Source organism: Euleptes europaea, chromosome 1 (genome assembly GCF_029931775.1).
Source record: "Euleptes europaea isolate rEulEur1 chromosome 1, rEulEur1.hap1, whole genome shotgun sequence".
Lineage (NCBI taxonomy): Eukaryota > Metazoa > Chordata > Lepidosauria > Squamata > Sphaerodactylidae > Euleptes > Euleptes europaea.
Genome location: NC_079312.1, coordinates 42572398 through 42587096, shown reverse-complemented (window position 1 = coordinate 42587096; position 14699 = coordinate 42572398). Strand labels below are relative to the sequence as shown.

The window sequence follows — 14699 nt, the reverse complement described above, 5'->3', positions numbered from 1 at the left end:
TATGTTATTAGATCTTGGGAAAACTGAAGCTTTTACCAAAATTAAAAAGCGCATTAAAGAGCTCGATTATAACAGCACTACTTTTCGTGCTCGTCGCGTTTGTTCATCCCAGTTCTTTGGAATACCCCCTCCACGTGGTCTGCCTGCCTATACATATTATCTGACAACTCCTCGTCTCTGTAGAGCTTTTTGCTTGGCTAGATTGAATGCTAACCATTCTATGGTAATGCAGGGCAGAATTCTGAATATACCATACTCAGACAGGATCTGCCCTTGCTCTTCTGGCTCTATTGACTCATTAGCCCATGCCCTTTTGGAATGCTGCTTTTACGAGGAACTTCGATCGCACTATATTCCCCCCCTTTTAATATACAAATCCAATGCCTCTGTGACTGACATAATGCCTTTTTTACTAAGCAACAGGGACCCCAAGGTTTCCACGGTCCTAGTTCAACACCTTAACTACAATTCCACATTGCCCCTAGTATATGTGCCTTTAGCTGGAAATGATGAAACATTGGAAACCCCTCAAAAGCCTACAACAGTTGTGCAGTATAAAACTCCATTGTGTGGTTCAGGCCATGTCGGAGAGTAGCCATGTTGGTCTGCAGTAGAACAGTTATATTGAAGTCCAGCAGCACCCTAGAGACCAATGAGAGTTTCAGGGTAGGAGCTTTCGAGAGTCAGAGCTTACACAAAGGGAGTTTTGACTCTTGAAAGCTAATACCCCAAAATGGGGAGGGGCTGTGGCTCAGTGGCAGAGCATCAGTTTGGTATGCAGAAGGTCTCAGGCTCAATCCCCGGCATTTCCAGTTAAAGGGCCTAGGCAAGTAGGTGATGTGAAAGACCTCTGGCTGAGACCCTGGAGAGCCACTGCCGGTCTGAGCAGACAATACTGACTTTGATGGACCAAAGGTCTGATTCAGTGTAAGGCAGCTTCATGTGTGGTGATCAGAATTGGCCAGTCCTTCAGATTGGGTCACTCTTGAGACTTGGTTCGCTACATTCAATACCTGCAGAACTCAATTCACCTCTTATAATAATAGTTGGGAATTTATTGAACAAGTGCTGAAGTTATGTAAGAGATTAGTATTCATACACTTCCGCAATTAGAATGCACAAATAACCTATTAGGCTCTGCATACAGCACCCCATATATGCCCATTATCAGTGGAACTCATTCAGTTTCCATGACAACCTATACTGAACAGCTCGGATGATATGAGATCCTTCCTCAATGGGAAAGCCCTTGCCAAAACTGAAATTCTGGAATGCAGCAATACTGTCCTAGTTCCGAAGGTTATTTTGTTAAAGTCTAAACTTTCATCATCATCACAACACAGGTTAAGACGGACCTCTTGTTTTCATTCCTTGTGTTTTGACTTTGCTTTTGACTACCCCTAATATATGTCAGTTTTGTACTGATGACTTCCAACTAACCATACTTGTGCAGTCAGTGAGTCATGAATGCATGGTATTTCTCCATCGATAATTAGCTTTAAAGACTGTATTCCCCCTATTTAGTGAGTCACCAGTATGGCAAAATCACCTGCTAGGCTATTCAACAAGTCACCATAACAACTGAATTTGGAAACAGCTCAGACCGAAATCAGTGGTAAAATTTGCTGCAGTAAGTCTTTGCTCTGACCCAGGGTAAAGTCCAATGCATTGTTCTGGACTTGATTCTCCACTGTACTTACAGAGCAATCCTAGCTGATGTCAAACATTGAGGAGCTGATTAGGAACAGCCCTTGGTACTGGCACAACACAGAGCTACTATGCAGTGTGGATGCTGCTTTGCATACGGGACCTAAGGCTGTGAAGCTGCATATTCAGCAGCTGTACTTGTACAACTGAGCTGTGCAAGCTATTTTGCAGTTTGGATGTACAAAGAAGAATTGTAACTCTCACTAGCCATAGTTGCTCTGGGAATGGTCAGGGTTGGTGGTGGAATTACACAATTGTGATAGTCTTTGTATTTGAATGGTTCTTGTAGGTTATCCGGGCTGTGTAACCATGGTATTGGAATTTTCTTTCCTGACGTTTCGCCAGCAACTGTGGCAGGCATCTTCAGAGTAGTAACACTGAAGGACATTGTCTCTCAGTGTCAAGGGTGCAGGAAGAGTAATATATAGTCAGAAAGGGGTTGGGTTTGAGCTGAGTATTGTCCTGCAAAAGTAATGTGCTAATCATTGTCCTGTAAGTATCAGGATTACAAGATACTTACAGGACAATGATTAGCACATTACTTTTGCAGGACAATACTCAGCTCAAACCCAACCCCTTTCTGACTATATATTACTCTTCCTACACCCTTGACACTGAGAGACACACACCCCTCTCTCCGGTGTCTTGGCTGGTTCAAGGCTCTGGCATATCTCTCTCCCATCCCCTGCTGTACCTTGTTTTATATCTATAAGCCAAAGATTTTGGACATCTCCTTCTAGATCGGTAACGTATTACCTAATCAACAACATCCTAAACGTCTCTAATCCTACCTCCTTTTATTCTTGTATGTATGTATTTGCAAAACTGAATGAATGAATACATAAACACCCTTTTAATCTGGAAATCTTTGGTCTGTCTTTATTCTGAGAGTCTTTGAAAACAACCCTGGTAGACACTGGGTGATCCCGCTATATAAATTAGTACCGCTGCTCATGCTAATTTCCCCAATCAAAGAGCAGTTTTGGTAACAATGCCTAGTCCAAAATCTAGGCACAGCACCAAACTAGCTCTATTTATTTAGTACATTTCATCCTCCTAAGAGTTCAGGGCATAGGGTTGCTAGATGCCCCCTGTCCACCAGCAGAGGATGGGGGGTAGGGTTGCCATCTCCAGGATGGGAAACGCCTGGAGATTTGGGGATGGAGCCTGGGGAGGACCCCAGTGGGGTACAATACCACAAAGTCCACCCTCCAAACCATCCATCTTCTCCAAGGAAACTGATCTCGGTAGTCTGGAGGTGAGCTGGAATTCCAGGAGATTCCTAGGCCCCACTTGGAGGCTGGCACCCCTATCAGGGCAGCCTACATTATTTTCCCCTCTTCCATTTATCCTCAATAGCTACCCTAAGAGTAGGTTAGAATGAAAGAATCATTGGTGCAAGGTAACCCAGTGAGCTCCCAAAGCACAGTGTCGAGATGTGTTATCCGTGTGTTTATTGAATAATCATTTTTTTGTATAATTTGACCACTGAGGAAGGCCCAAGAGGGCATAAACCTCTGGTCTATTGGGTCATTTATATTTTACATATCATCAGTGATGTTGATTGTTTTTGTAACAGTTTATACTTGTGATTTTATATGTAGCCTGCAGTCCAGGCCCAGTGTTTTTTTATCCATTTTATTGTGTACACCTAATACATATATAGAGCCCCGTAGCACAGAGGGGTAAGCTGCAGTACAAGCTCTGCTGAGTCTGCCCCTGACCTGAGTTCAATCCCGACAGAATTCGGTTTCAGGTAGTCGGCTCAAGGTCGACTCAGCCTTCCATCCTTCCGAGGTCAGGAAAATGAGTACCCAGCTTGCTGGGGGTAAAATGTAGATGACTGGGGAAGGCAATGGCAAAGCACCCTGTAAACATAGTCTGCCTAGTAAACTCCCAGCACCCCATGGGTCAGGAATGACCCAGTGCTCGAACGAAGGTTGCCAGGTCCCTCTTTGCCACAAGCAGGAGTTTTTTGGGGCGGAGCCTGAGGAGGGCAGGGTATGGGGAGGGACTTCAATGCCCTAGAGACCAATTGCCACAGCGGCCATTTCCTCCAGGTGAACTGATCTCTATTGGCTGGAGATCAGTTGTAATAGCAGGAGATCTTCTGATATTACCTGGAGGTTGGCAACCCTATGCTTGCACAGGGGACTTTACCTTTGTAAATACATATATAAATATATTATTTTAAAAGAATTTTTAGTTCTCAGCTCAACCCTTAGGTTCCCTGTACTTTGGGGGGGGGGTTCATCCTGTTGCCCCTCCCCTTTTGGGGGATTGTTTATCACAGAGCCCCGTGGAGCAGAGCGGTAAGCTGCAGTGCTGCAGTCCAAGCTCTGTTCACGACCTGAGTTCGATCCCGACGGAAGTCGGTTTCAGGTAGCCGGCTCAAGGTTGACTCAGCTTTCCATCCTTCCAAGGTCGGTCAAATGAGTACCCAGCTTGCTGGGGGTAAAGTGTAGATGACTGGGGATGGCAATGGCAAACCACCCCGCAAACAAAGTCTGCCTAATAAACGTCGGGATGTGACGTTAACCCATGGGGTAGGAATGACCCAGTGCTTGCACAGGGGACCTTTACCTTATCACAGTGTGGATTTGAACCTGATCTCCCAAATCCTAGGCCCTTTATGCACAGGCGTTTTTTGCCTTGGATCTGCTGCTCTCTAGAGGCACATTTTGCCCATCCGAATTCTTAAAACTCAACAATAAGCCCCCATGTAGAGTTCTAAGAATTCAGATGGGTGGAAAACGTGCATCTATAGAGGGGCAAATCCAATGCAAAACCTTCTGTGCATAGCCAGGCATTCTAACCCGCGCTGAAAAGTACTGCAACTAAACATGGCTTCGCCATCAGCTCCGCTTGTTCAAAACACATCCATGGGAGGCAGGGCCGGATTTAGGATTGATGAAGCCCTAAGCTACTGAAGGTAATGGGGCCCTTTATATGTCCAGCTGTCCTTCGTCAACAACAAATTGTCGCTTTTTTTGTGTTGACTATATGCTATATGGTAATTTATGGACCTAATGAAGTGCCATGTTGTCTTATAAAGTCCAATGAAGACAACTAGGAGGAGGTTAAAATAAGCAACAGTTCTTTATTTAGCTAAACAGAGACCCTGGGGGTGAAATAACCCACAAATAAGATGCAGAGTTACTCACCCGAGAAACAAAGGAAAGTCAGTATCATTTATGCATTCGCATGGGGCAGGCCCATGGCTGCTGACAAGCAGATTGATACACAAACGCACCAATGCACATTAAGTGTCTATTTCACTCTAATTAGCATAGCCATAGATATTGGCCAAAGGCTGTCTCTAAGCAAGTTCTAGGTCTTGTGATTTTAGTAACTAGAAACCACATACCTAAAGATGAAGGTAATTCAGAGCTCTCTATGGGTGAAAGGCCGTACCAAGCACAGAGAGCATGTTGGTTCTTGTAGGTTATCCGGGCTGTGTGACCGTGGTCTTGGTATTTTCTTTCCTGATGTTTCGCCAGCATAGTGTCCTTCAGTGTCCTTCAGTGTTACTCCTCTGAAGATGACTGCCACAGCTGCTGGCGAAACGTCAGGAAAGAAAATACCAAGACCACGGTCACACAGCCCGGATAACCCACAAGAACCAATGAACTCTGACCGTGAAAGCCTTCAACAATATACAGAGAGCACGATTTGTTGGGTCATAGCTCCCGGATGCCAATTTCCCAAAGCTTCCATGTGTGTGCGTATGAATACATAAGTGTTGTAAACCAGCCCTTATATCTGGGCATTACACTAATAGGTATCTAAAGCCATTCGCACAGAACAAAATATGTGTTTTATCAAAGTAATTGTTGATTTTGTAAATTTACACCCAGTTTTTGTTTTTTCCTTTAAAAGTAAAGCTGCAGTACTGCAGTCCAAGCTCTGCTCACGACCTGAGTTCGATCCCAATGGAAGTTGGTTTCAGGTAGCCGGCTCAAGGTTGACTCAGCCTTCCATCTTTCCGAGGTCGGTCAAATGAGTACCCAGCTCGCTGGGGGTAAAGGGAAGACGACTGGGGAAGGCACTGGCAAACCACCCCGTAAGCAAAGTCTGCCTAGGAAACGTCGGGATGTGACGTCACCCCATGGGTCAGGAATGACCCGGTGCTTGCACAGGGGACCTTTACCTTTTTAAGAGAGTGGGGTCCCTAAGCTATAGCTTGTTTAGCTCCTACGTCACCTAAGCTCTAGCTTGTTTAGCTCCTACGTCACCGGTTCCCAACCGGGGGTCCGCGGGAACTAAATCAAGGTCCGCGAAACAGAGTTATCAACCCATAACAAATCGATATTTTCAATTAAAAGCGCTCGGTTATAAAAAAGATATATATTCCAATATTATTCTGAGTTTCATGTCGAACCAACAGTTATGATTCAAGTTCGTTTTCAGATTTTCAGTCTGGACCTTGGGCTCCCTGCACCGAACAAAAAAGTCCTAGCGATCCCTGGTCAAAAACAAACAAACACACTGCTCCACGCCCACCCGGCACTGGCCTGGGGAGGAGGCAAGCGCGCGCCTGCCTCCAGCGGCTCCCTGCGGCCGGGTGGCGGCGGCCGGGCAGAGCCCCCTGCTGCCCGCCGGCGGTGCGTGCATGCACGCCTGGGCCTGCCTGCCGGCCTGCTCGGGGAGCGGGAGGGCGCGAGCGCGGCGGCGCTGACTCAGCCTGGGCCGAAGGCGGCGGCGGGGCCATGGCGCTGAGCCCCCCCGAGAGGCAGCCCGGCCCGCCCGAGCCCCCGCACCCCCAGCAGCAGCAGCAGCAGCAGGAGGAAGAGGGCGGCGGCGAGGCCGAGCTCGACCCCCAGCGGCTGAGCGGCCTGGAGGCCGAGCCGGGAGGGATCCCGCTGCACTCGCCCTGGACCTTCTGGCTCGACAAGTGAGTGCGGGGAGACCGCAGGGAGGGGGAGGAGGGGGAGGAGGGGGAGGAGAGCCTGGTGGGTTGGGGGGCAGAAGTGGGAAGTTGCCCTTCCCCAGGCAGGCAGGCAGGCAGGCCGGGCGGGGGGGGGGGAAGCGGGGCTGGCCTTCCTTTGTCCGGCCTGGCTCGTCCCTCCCAGCCCTTCCCCCACACCGCCGACTCACCGGGGCTGTCCAGAGCAGCGGCGGCGGCGGCAGGGAGGGAGGGAAGGAATGAGCCGCCTCCGCCCCGCATCAGTGTTCCCCCACCTACCCACCCGCCTGCCTGCCTGCCTGCCTGCCTACCTACTCACCTACCTACCCACCCACCCACCTGCCTGCCTACCTACTCACCTACCTGCCTACCTACTCACCTGCCTACCTACTCACCTACCTGCCTGCCTACCTACCCACCTACCTATTCACCCTCCTTCCCCGCTACTCCAGAGCCTCTCTCCTCTTGCCCTTTCCTGATGGCCACTTATGCATGGGAGGCTTCGCTCTTGAGGTGCACGTTTTCCGCCAAACCAACTTTTTTTTTACTATTCACTATTTGTATTAACACGTTGAAAGAGGGTAACACTTAAGTGTTTTAATGGTAAATTGAGAGGAGCTGTGCTAGGCTATGACTGTTGTTGTAGTGGAAAAGGGCGAGAGTCCAGTAGCACCTTAAAGACTAACAACAGTATTTTCTGGCAGGGTGTGAGCTTTCGTGAGCCACAGCTCACTTCTTCAGATCCGAAGAAGGGCAAGAGTCCAGAAGCACCTTAAAGACTGACAAAAATATTTCCTGGTAGGGTGTGAGCTTTCGTGAGCCAGAGCTCACTTCTTCAGATCCGAAGAAGGGCAAGAGTCCAGAAGCACCTTAAAGACTGACAAAAATATTTCCTGGTAGGGTGTGAGCTTTCGTGAGCCACAGCTCGCTTCTTCAGATCTGAAGATGTGAGCTGTGGCTCACGAAAGCTCATACCCTACCAGAAAATATGTTTGTCAGTCTTTAAGATGCTACTGGACTCTTGCCCTTTTCTACTACTGCAGACAGACTAACACGGCTACCCACTGTGAATTATGACTGTTGTTGTTGTTTTAAAAAAATATTGATGCACATTTCCCCCATCCAAATTCTCAAAACTCAAAAATAAGCCTCCATGCAGAGTTTTAAGAATTCGGATGGGGAAAATGTTCATCTAGAGAGCTGCAAATCCAAGGCAAAACCTCCCGTGCATAAGTGGCCTATGTGTTCCGTTTCCTCCTCCACCGCCTCTTTCATTTTCTTTCTCTGCATAGCGCCACCTCCTTCCTATTTACAAGTTTTAATTTGAGAAGAATGTTTAACCCTGATGCCTGTTTTTGATTGGTGGGGCTCAGCCTCAGGGCGCCTGTTTTCAATGGTGGGGCTCTGCAGCAATGCTGAACCTATGACCTTAAGCAGATGATGAGAGGGAGGGCATCTTGGCCATCTTCTGGGCATGGAGTAGGGGTCACTGGGGGTGTGGGGGGGAGGTAGTTGTGAATGTCCTGCATTGTGCATGGGGTTAGACTAGATGACTCTGGTGGTCCCTTCCAACTCTGTGATTCTATGTCAACTAATTGTGCCTCTGAACATGTCCTGAGTCCCCCCTCCAGAAGTGATCTTGTGCTTTGCAGGCAGAAATTCAACCCATCTAGCTTTTCCCCCCAGCAGGGAGCTGCACAAGGGGGGGGGAAGGCCTTGTTGGTACCAGTGAACTGTTTGTCTGCTGGCAAAAGAAGAATGGTTATGGGAATGTCCTTTAATTATTAAAATTTACCATCATCTGACTGACTGAGCTTCTTTGCCATTCACTCTACCTTAGTGAGGATTATTTATTTCGCTAACTATCTCTGGAGATACTTTAGCTGCTCTTTGGAAGCTTTATGTCTAAGAGAGGAGTTCCTGAGGCTGAGAAAATGGGGTATTTTCACACACACTATTTTTGTTCTGAAAGCAAACCAAGGGTGTGTGTTTTGATCTGCACTGTGCCTTGGTTGGGGAGGTATGGAATATAAATCAAATAAATCCATAAAATAAATAAATAAAATGCTCCAACTATCCTCACAGTACTGTCCTGAACAGAGTTATGCTGTTCTGAGCTCATTGAAGTTAATGGGTTTAGAAGGGTATATCTCTGTTTAAGTTTGCATGCAGTCTTCATCGTCTTTCAGCGCATGCTTCTAGATGACATGGGGATTCTAGCATTCCTTATGGAAGAACTGTGCGGTAGTTATTCTGGGTTAAAGCAAGAAATTTATTGTACCCATTTCTAAGAAATTTCCACCCCACCTTTCCATACAAGGCTCCCAAGGGTGGCTTTTAAAATTTAGCAATGATAGGGCGTGTGTCCAAATCCTCCGTATGAGTACAAAAAAGTGTTTTGCTATTAAAATGGAGCACGTCTCTAACATTTTGCCTACTGTTTATTTCCCAGCAATTTTTAAACCCGTGTGGTCTACTTCTCAATATCATTCCATTCCAGGCCCACTTCCTCAGGCTTTCCAAAGTCAAGCTGGCAATCTTTCTTCTTGTTCTATTTCTAACCGTTGACTTCTTTATCCTCACTTTTTATAACTCCATGATCTCCGACCCTGTCCAGTCCAAGCTCATAATAGGTGGCTGGCTGGCTTGTTTGTTTTTTACGGATCTGATTTTGTAATCTGAGAAAGAAATGAGTCCTTGAGGCATAAACATCTTCCACTGCTCAGCTAGCTGGGGCCTGAAAGGTTGTTATAGTTGCATTTTACTACTATTTTTCCTCCCAAAGGATTTAGTAAAATTAAGTGCCAGATTAGATATGGGGCAGCTCAGTGTGTTCTGCTTACTTTCCCACATCCCCTGTCACTGACTTAGCTGAGGACACTTCCGGTGTTGGAGCCTGGTTAAGGAAAATGGTGCTTGGGGGTGCGGGGGAACTGTGCTCAAGAAAAGGGTTCTGTGCTCTCACCTGGGCGCCCTTTTTTCCTGTTAAAAGGTGATTGGCCAGACACTCATTTTATGTTTAAACATATGGAGCTGCCTCTGTCCTGGAGAGCCAGCGTGGTATAGTGGTTAAGAGCGGTGGTTTGGAGTGGTGGACTCTGATCTGGAGAACCGGGTTTGATTCCCCACTCCTCCACATGAGCGGCGGACGCTAATCTGGTGAACTGGATTTCTTTCCCTACTCCTACACACGAAGCCAGCTGGGTGACCTTGGGCAAGTCACACTCTTTCAGCCCTACCTACTCACAGGGTATCTGTTGTGGGGAGGGGAAGGGAAGGAGATTGTAAGCCAGTTTTATTCTCCCTTAAGTGGCAGAGAAAGTCGGGATATAAAAACCAACTCTTCTTCTTCTTCTGTCTCACTTATGTAAACAAAGATAATCTCAGCCACATCTGAATTATAGCCATCTTGTGTCAGGTGTCTGATACGTGCATGACAACTTGTTGTGGAATAAAGGATGACACCAGCAAGTCATAATACTGAAAAGTGAGATGGTTTAGGCCAGCTCTTCCTCTTAATGAAAGGCAGAATATTTCATGCATCAACTCATCTACATTCTAATCCCACATTACCAAGCAGCCAAGCAGATAGCCAAAACAAGAAAGATGTTCCCACATTATAGAGGTACCTGCTTGCAAGGAATAGTTCTGGGGGGGTGGGAATCCAGAAGGCTTCAGGAAGCTTCATAAGATGCAAAGAAAAGCACAGTATCTCTTTGGTCACTGTTAGCCAATGAAACTGTGCTCCCAATATCATGGTTAGGATTTGAGCATGAAATAAACTTCATTTGTGAACATCACTGGAGCGATCTTGGCTTTCTGACAGCAAAGACATCGCTTCTGATTTCCATCCATTGTGTTGGGCATACGTTCTGTAACCGTAAAAACTGTATTAAACTGTACAACAGGAGTAGATGTTACAAAATAGGGAAACTTGCATGATCATATTTAATTTGTATACATTATTTTGATTTTTCAATTTGCTGGAGGTATTTTTTAATTTATTTATGTTATTTAGAGTCCACCTTTCTCACAGGGACTCAAGACGGATTACACACAGTGTGCCAGTACTATCACAAAAATGGGACATTCAATAACCAATGCATTAGGATTTTAGAAGTCTGGAACCACCAAAAAGAACTGAAGCATAGCATAAATATTCTCAAGACACATTAAGCAGTACAGAAATCACATAAACAGGATCCTATAAACTAAATACAGCAGTATAGACCACAGTCCTTAATCATTTATCCAAACAAAAATAATGCTTTGGAGTAGTGGAGTGGGAAAGGAACTCCAAAATCTTTGCCCTCTTCACTGTCTAAGTGTTTGGTAAAAACTGTTTTTTTAATCCCCATAAGAGAAGAGCTAGAAACTTAGTCCCTTTTTTTAAAACAAGCAAGAGCACATGTTCTTGGATTTCCATAACTGCTATCAGATTTTGTGTTGAAGTTCCTATTTCATGCTACATTCTGTGATTATAGCCATGGAGCTGTCAGGATTCTCTGTTTCAGTGGCACAGGCTTCATTGCATTCTGTCCTCACAAACTGGAGTGCGTGGAGCTCCTGCCAATGAAAGTCATATGTTTCAGCTGTCAGTATTAAATGCAAAAGGTGGAGAGTCCCTCACTCGACTTGTGCTTAGTTTGAGTACTACTGTACTGGAACAGTCTGCTATGAGCCCACTATCCTTTCCGTCCATAGCCTGATTTACTCCAAGTCCTATGTTTAAAAAAAAGAAATTCTGAAGGAAGTTCTTTTTCATCAGAAACCCTACCCTTTATTATGGCCCATTGTCCTGAGGACTACTTGGGGCAGCTTAGCTCTCCCTGAGTAATTTGAATTGCTTTAATTGGAAGTGTGAATCAGTAGCAGGGTAAGAATCATGAGCCAGTTTCCCCCCCCCCCCCCCGGATTTCAAATCCAACCCAAAAGTCAGATAATTTCCAGGATGGAATAGGGTTTTTGAAAAATGTTTTAATAGGTAGACGCAGAAGTCATGGCCAAACTGTGCAGCCATTCCAGCAGCCCACATTCAGGAATGTCAAACATAACGAGATCAGACCAAAGGCCAATTTAATCCAGCATTCGACTTTGAGCAACGACTGGTTAGATGCCTCTATTAAGTTTAAAATTAGGCCAAGAAAGACACTACTCTCCTCTACCTTTGAGAGCTTCCTCAGTGTCAAATTGATGGGAAAGACTCCCATCTCATTATACCTGTAACAGTTGTCTTAAATGACTGTCAAGAAACTTAGCTGCAGTGGGATAAGGTACTTGGAACCATGGGGTGGAATCTTACAACTCCTTCCCTCTAATAGAGCAGTGGAAGCGGGTCTTCTGCTGAAGAAAGTTTTCTTGTGCCGGAGGGAAGGTCTTCTCATTACTGGTATACATCTGTAGCATGTGAATTTGAAAGAGGCTAATGGATCGTCTGGTTCAAACCATGATAATTGCTAGTGCTTAAAAATAAACACGATCATTGTGAAATAATTCTTGCCTCAACTAGACCATTGTTGTGAAATAGACTGAACACTAACCATCTATCCTTGTGTTTTGTAAAAGGAACCGCCACAAGAGAAAACAAGATATAGAGGACAAATTTGTACCATTAGCTGATGTGGATAGCTGCATGTTCTAGATAGAAAACCAGAAATTCAGAGAAACAGAAATGCTTTTATTCGTGTATATAGTAACATGAGATGTATAGATAATAAGCTGAATTAGTCAGGACTGAGGAGACTGATGATAATGTGGTTCAGATAATGTTGGTTCTTACAGCAAACTTGTAAATGAGCATGTGTGTCAACAGTATGCATAAAGCTTTGTGCCATTCTAAGCACAGCCTAAGTACCTGACAAAGGGAGCGTAGCTTCTCCAAAGCTCATACTCCAAAAATCTTGTTGGTCTCAACAGTGATACTGGACTGGAATCTAGCTGTTCTGCTTCAGACCAACATAGCTACCCTCTGAAACTATCTTAAGCACAGTTACACCATTCAAAGCCCATTGATTTCAATGGACTTAGAAGGGTGTAACTCTGCTCAGGATGGCACTGTAAATAACAGACTGCAGACACATTTGCCTCTAGGTCGTGTGAAATAGCTGATTACAAGAGAGAACGAACACACAGCGGTCCTGATGACTTTCTTTGGAACCCTTGTTCTACATTGAGAATCAGCGTGGTGTAGTAGTTAGGAGCAGTGGCTTCTAATCTGGAGAACGGAGTTTGATTCTCCACTCTTCCACATGAAGCCTGCTGGGTAGCCTTGGGCTAGTCACAGTTCTCTCAGAACTCTCAGCCCCACCTACCTCATAAGGTATCTGTTGTGGGGAAAGAAAGGGAAGGAGATTATAAGCCGGTTTGAGCCTTAAAAGGTAGAGAAAGTCGGCGTATAAAAACCAACTCTTCTTCCTCTTCTTCTGCAAAAAGATGTCATGCTGCAACATGGATAGCACTATAAATGTTGTCAGAAGAAGCAGTGTGATTATTAAACCGCAATTGAGTTGCTTTATTATTTTTCTAACACAATATTTGTCATTTAAAAAAAAAATCATTTAATCTTCTCTTTACCTTACATTGCCTAAAAATAAAATTCTGCTTTCCAGGTTTGCCCTAGGGTAGGTGTTGCTGCCCTAGGAGTTGATACAAGTAATTACATAATTGCTGGTACGGAACAATGCAGAATCAATAAAAGTCATAATTCTACACCATTCTTAAGGTGTTACTAGCACTCTGGTATTAACTTAGCAGTAACCTGCACAGAGTGTTCTAAAATAGCTTTTGAGTGCCCTCTTGTTCTGTTTCTAAAGTCCAACTAGTCTTTGGAAATTTTTTTAGAGTGAGTTAAAGTCTAACATATCTAATCCATCCCTCTGAGAGTAACTTTGCTACATATAATGGTTTCCATGTCCACACGATATAGAAGGAAAGAACCCCAACACTATGAGCCCACGTTTGACTTCTTCTCAAAGGATTATAAACTGCACAATCCACACAGCATTTGACAACTCTAAGGTTTTTAGGGCAGGGTGCAGTGTGGGACTTCAGTTTGCAATCTGTGGAATCCTTTCATATTAGTCCACAAAGGTTACTAGCCCGCAGCAATATTTATTAGCCCATTCATAGCCATTTGTGGCATATTGACAGCCGGGGGAGGGGAGTTGACACACCAGTTTAAAACAGATTTCCTACCTGATTGCCCAGAGGCACAAACCGGTGGCTTTCAAGAAACCTTGTCTGGGGGTTTGTAGACCTACAGTTAGGGTGATCTTATTGATGTGGTCTTAATTATGCAAACAAATACAACTCTTAATTTCAAATGCTGTCAGGCTCAAGATCTAATGTGGATTTACCACCGTTCGTAGAGTGTGTGCATTTTTTGGACAAAGTGTTTCCTTTTCATGTAAACGATTTGACCAATAGGGTTCCTAAAGGAAAACTGCTAGACTTTTAAAAAATCAGTTGTAAACCTTACTGCAATCTGGGTATTCCACATATTCCGTAAACTTTCTTGAGCATGGTGAAGAAACTGCACAGGTGTGTGTATACACAGCTGTGGGCAAATAGCTATCCTCCAAAAAGTCCCAGTGGTAGTGGAGGGTGCTGCTAGTCATCATAACCATAACATTTTTCCATTTTCACTCTAAAAGGTTTGTGTGTGTGTTAAGTGCTGTCAAGTCGCTTCCGACTCATATTGACCCAATGAATCAATGTCCTCCAAAGCATCCTATTGTTAACCGTCTTGCTCATGTCTTGCAAACTGAGGGCTGTGGCTTCCTTTATAGAGTCAATCCATCTCACATTAGGTCTTCCTCTTTTTCTGCTGCCTTCAACTTTTCACTTGGCTGTAAATGCAAGTGTTTCTCCTCCTTTATACACAGGAACAGACGTTAGCAGGGGGACTTGTTCCACATGTACGAGACAACATGAATTATCTTTTCAAATTTGGAGAACATAATCCTCACAATCTGTTTCTACAGCCAGCCCCCAGGGGTGCAAAATTGCAGTAACCCAGTCACTACTGGCAACCATATAATTAAGTCTGGCTTCTGAGAGAGAGAAAAACATGACGCTCACCCTATTT

At 45.1% G+C, this 14699-nt stretch overlaps 1 protein-coding gene across 1 annotated transcript in view; it reads left to right on the top strand.

The window, feature by feature from the left end:
• The first annotated feature begins 6416 nt into the window (after nt 1-6416).
• EIF4E3 (eukaryotic translation initiation factor 4E family member 3) overlaps nt 6417-14699 on the top strand; it is a 44984-nt gene continuing 36701 nt past the window's right edge. The window contains exon 1 of the mRNA XM_056863364.1: nt 6417-6601. Within this exon, the coding sequence (XP_056719342.1) occupies nt 6417-6601 (185 nt within the window). The remainder of the gene's footprint in view (nt 6602-14699) is intronic.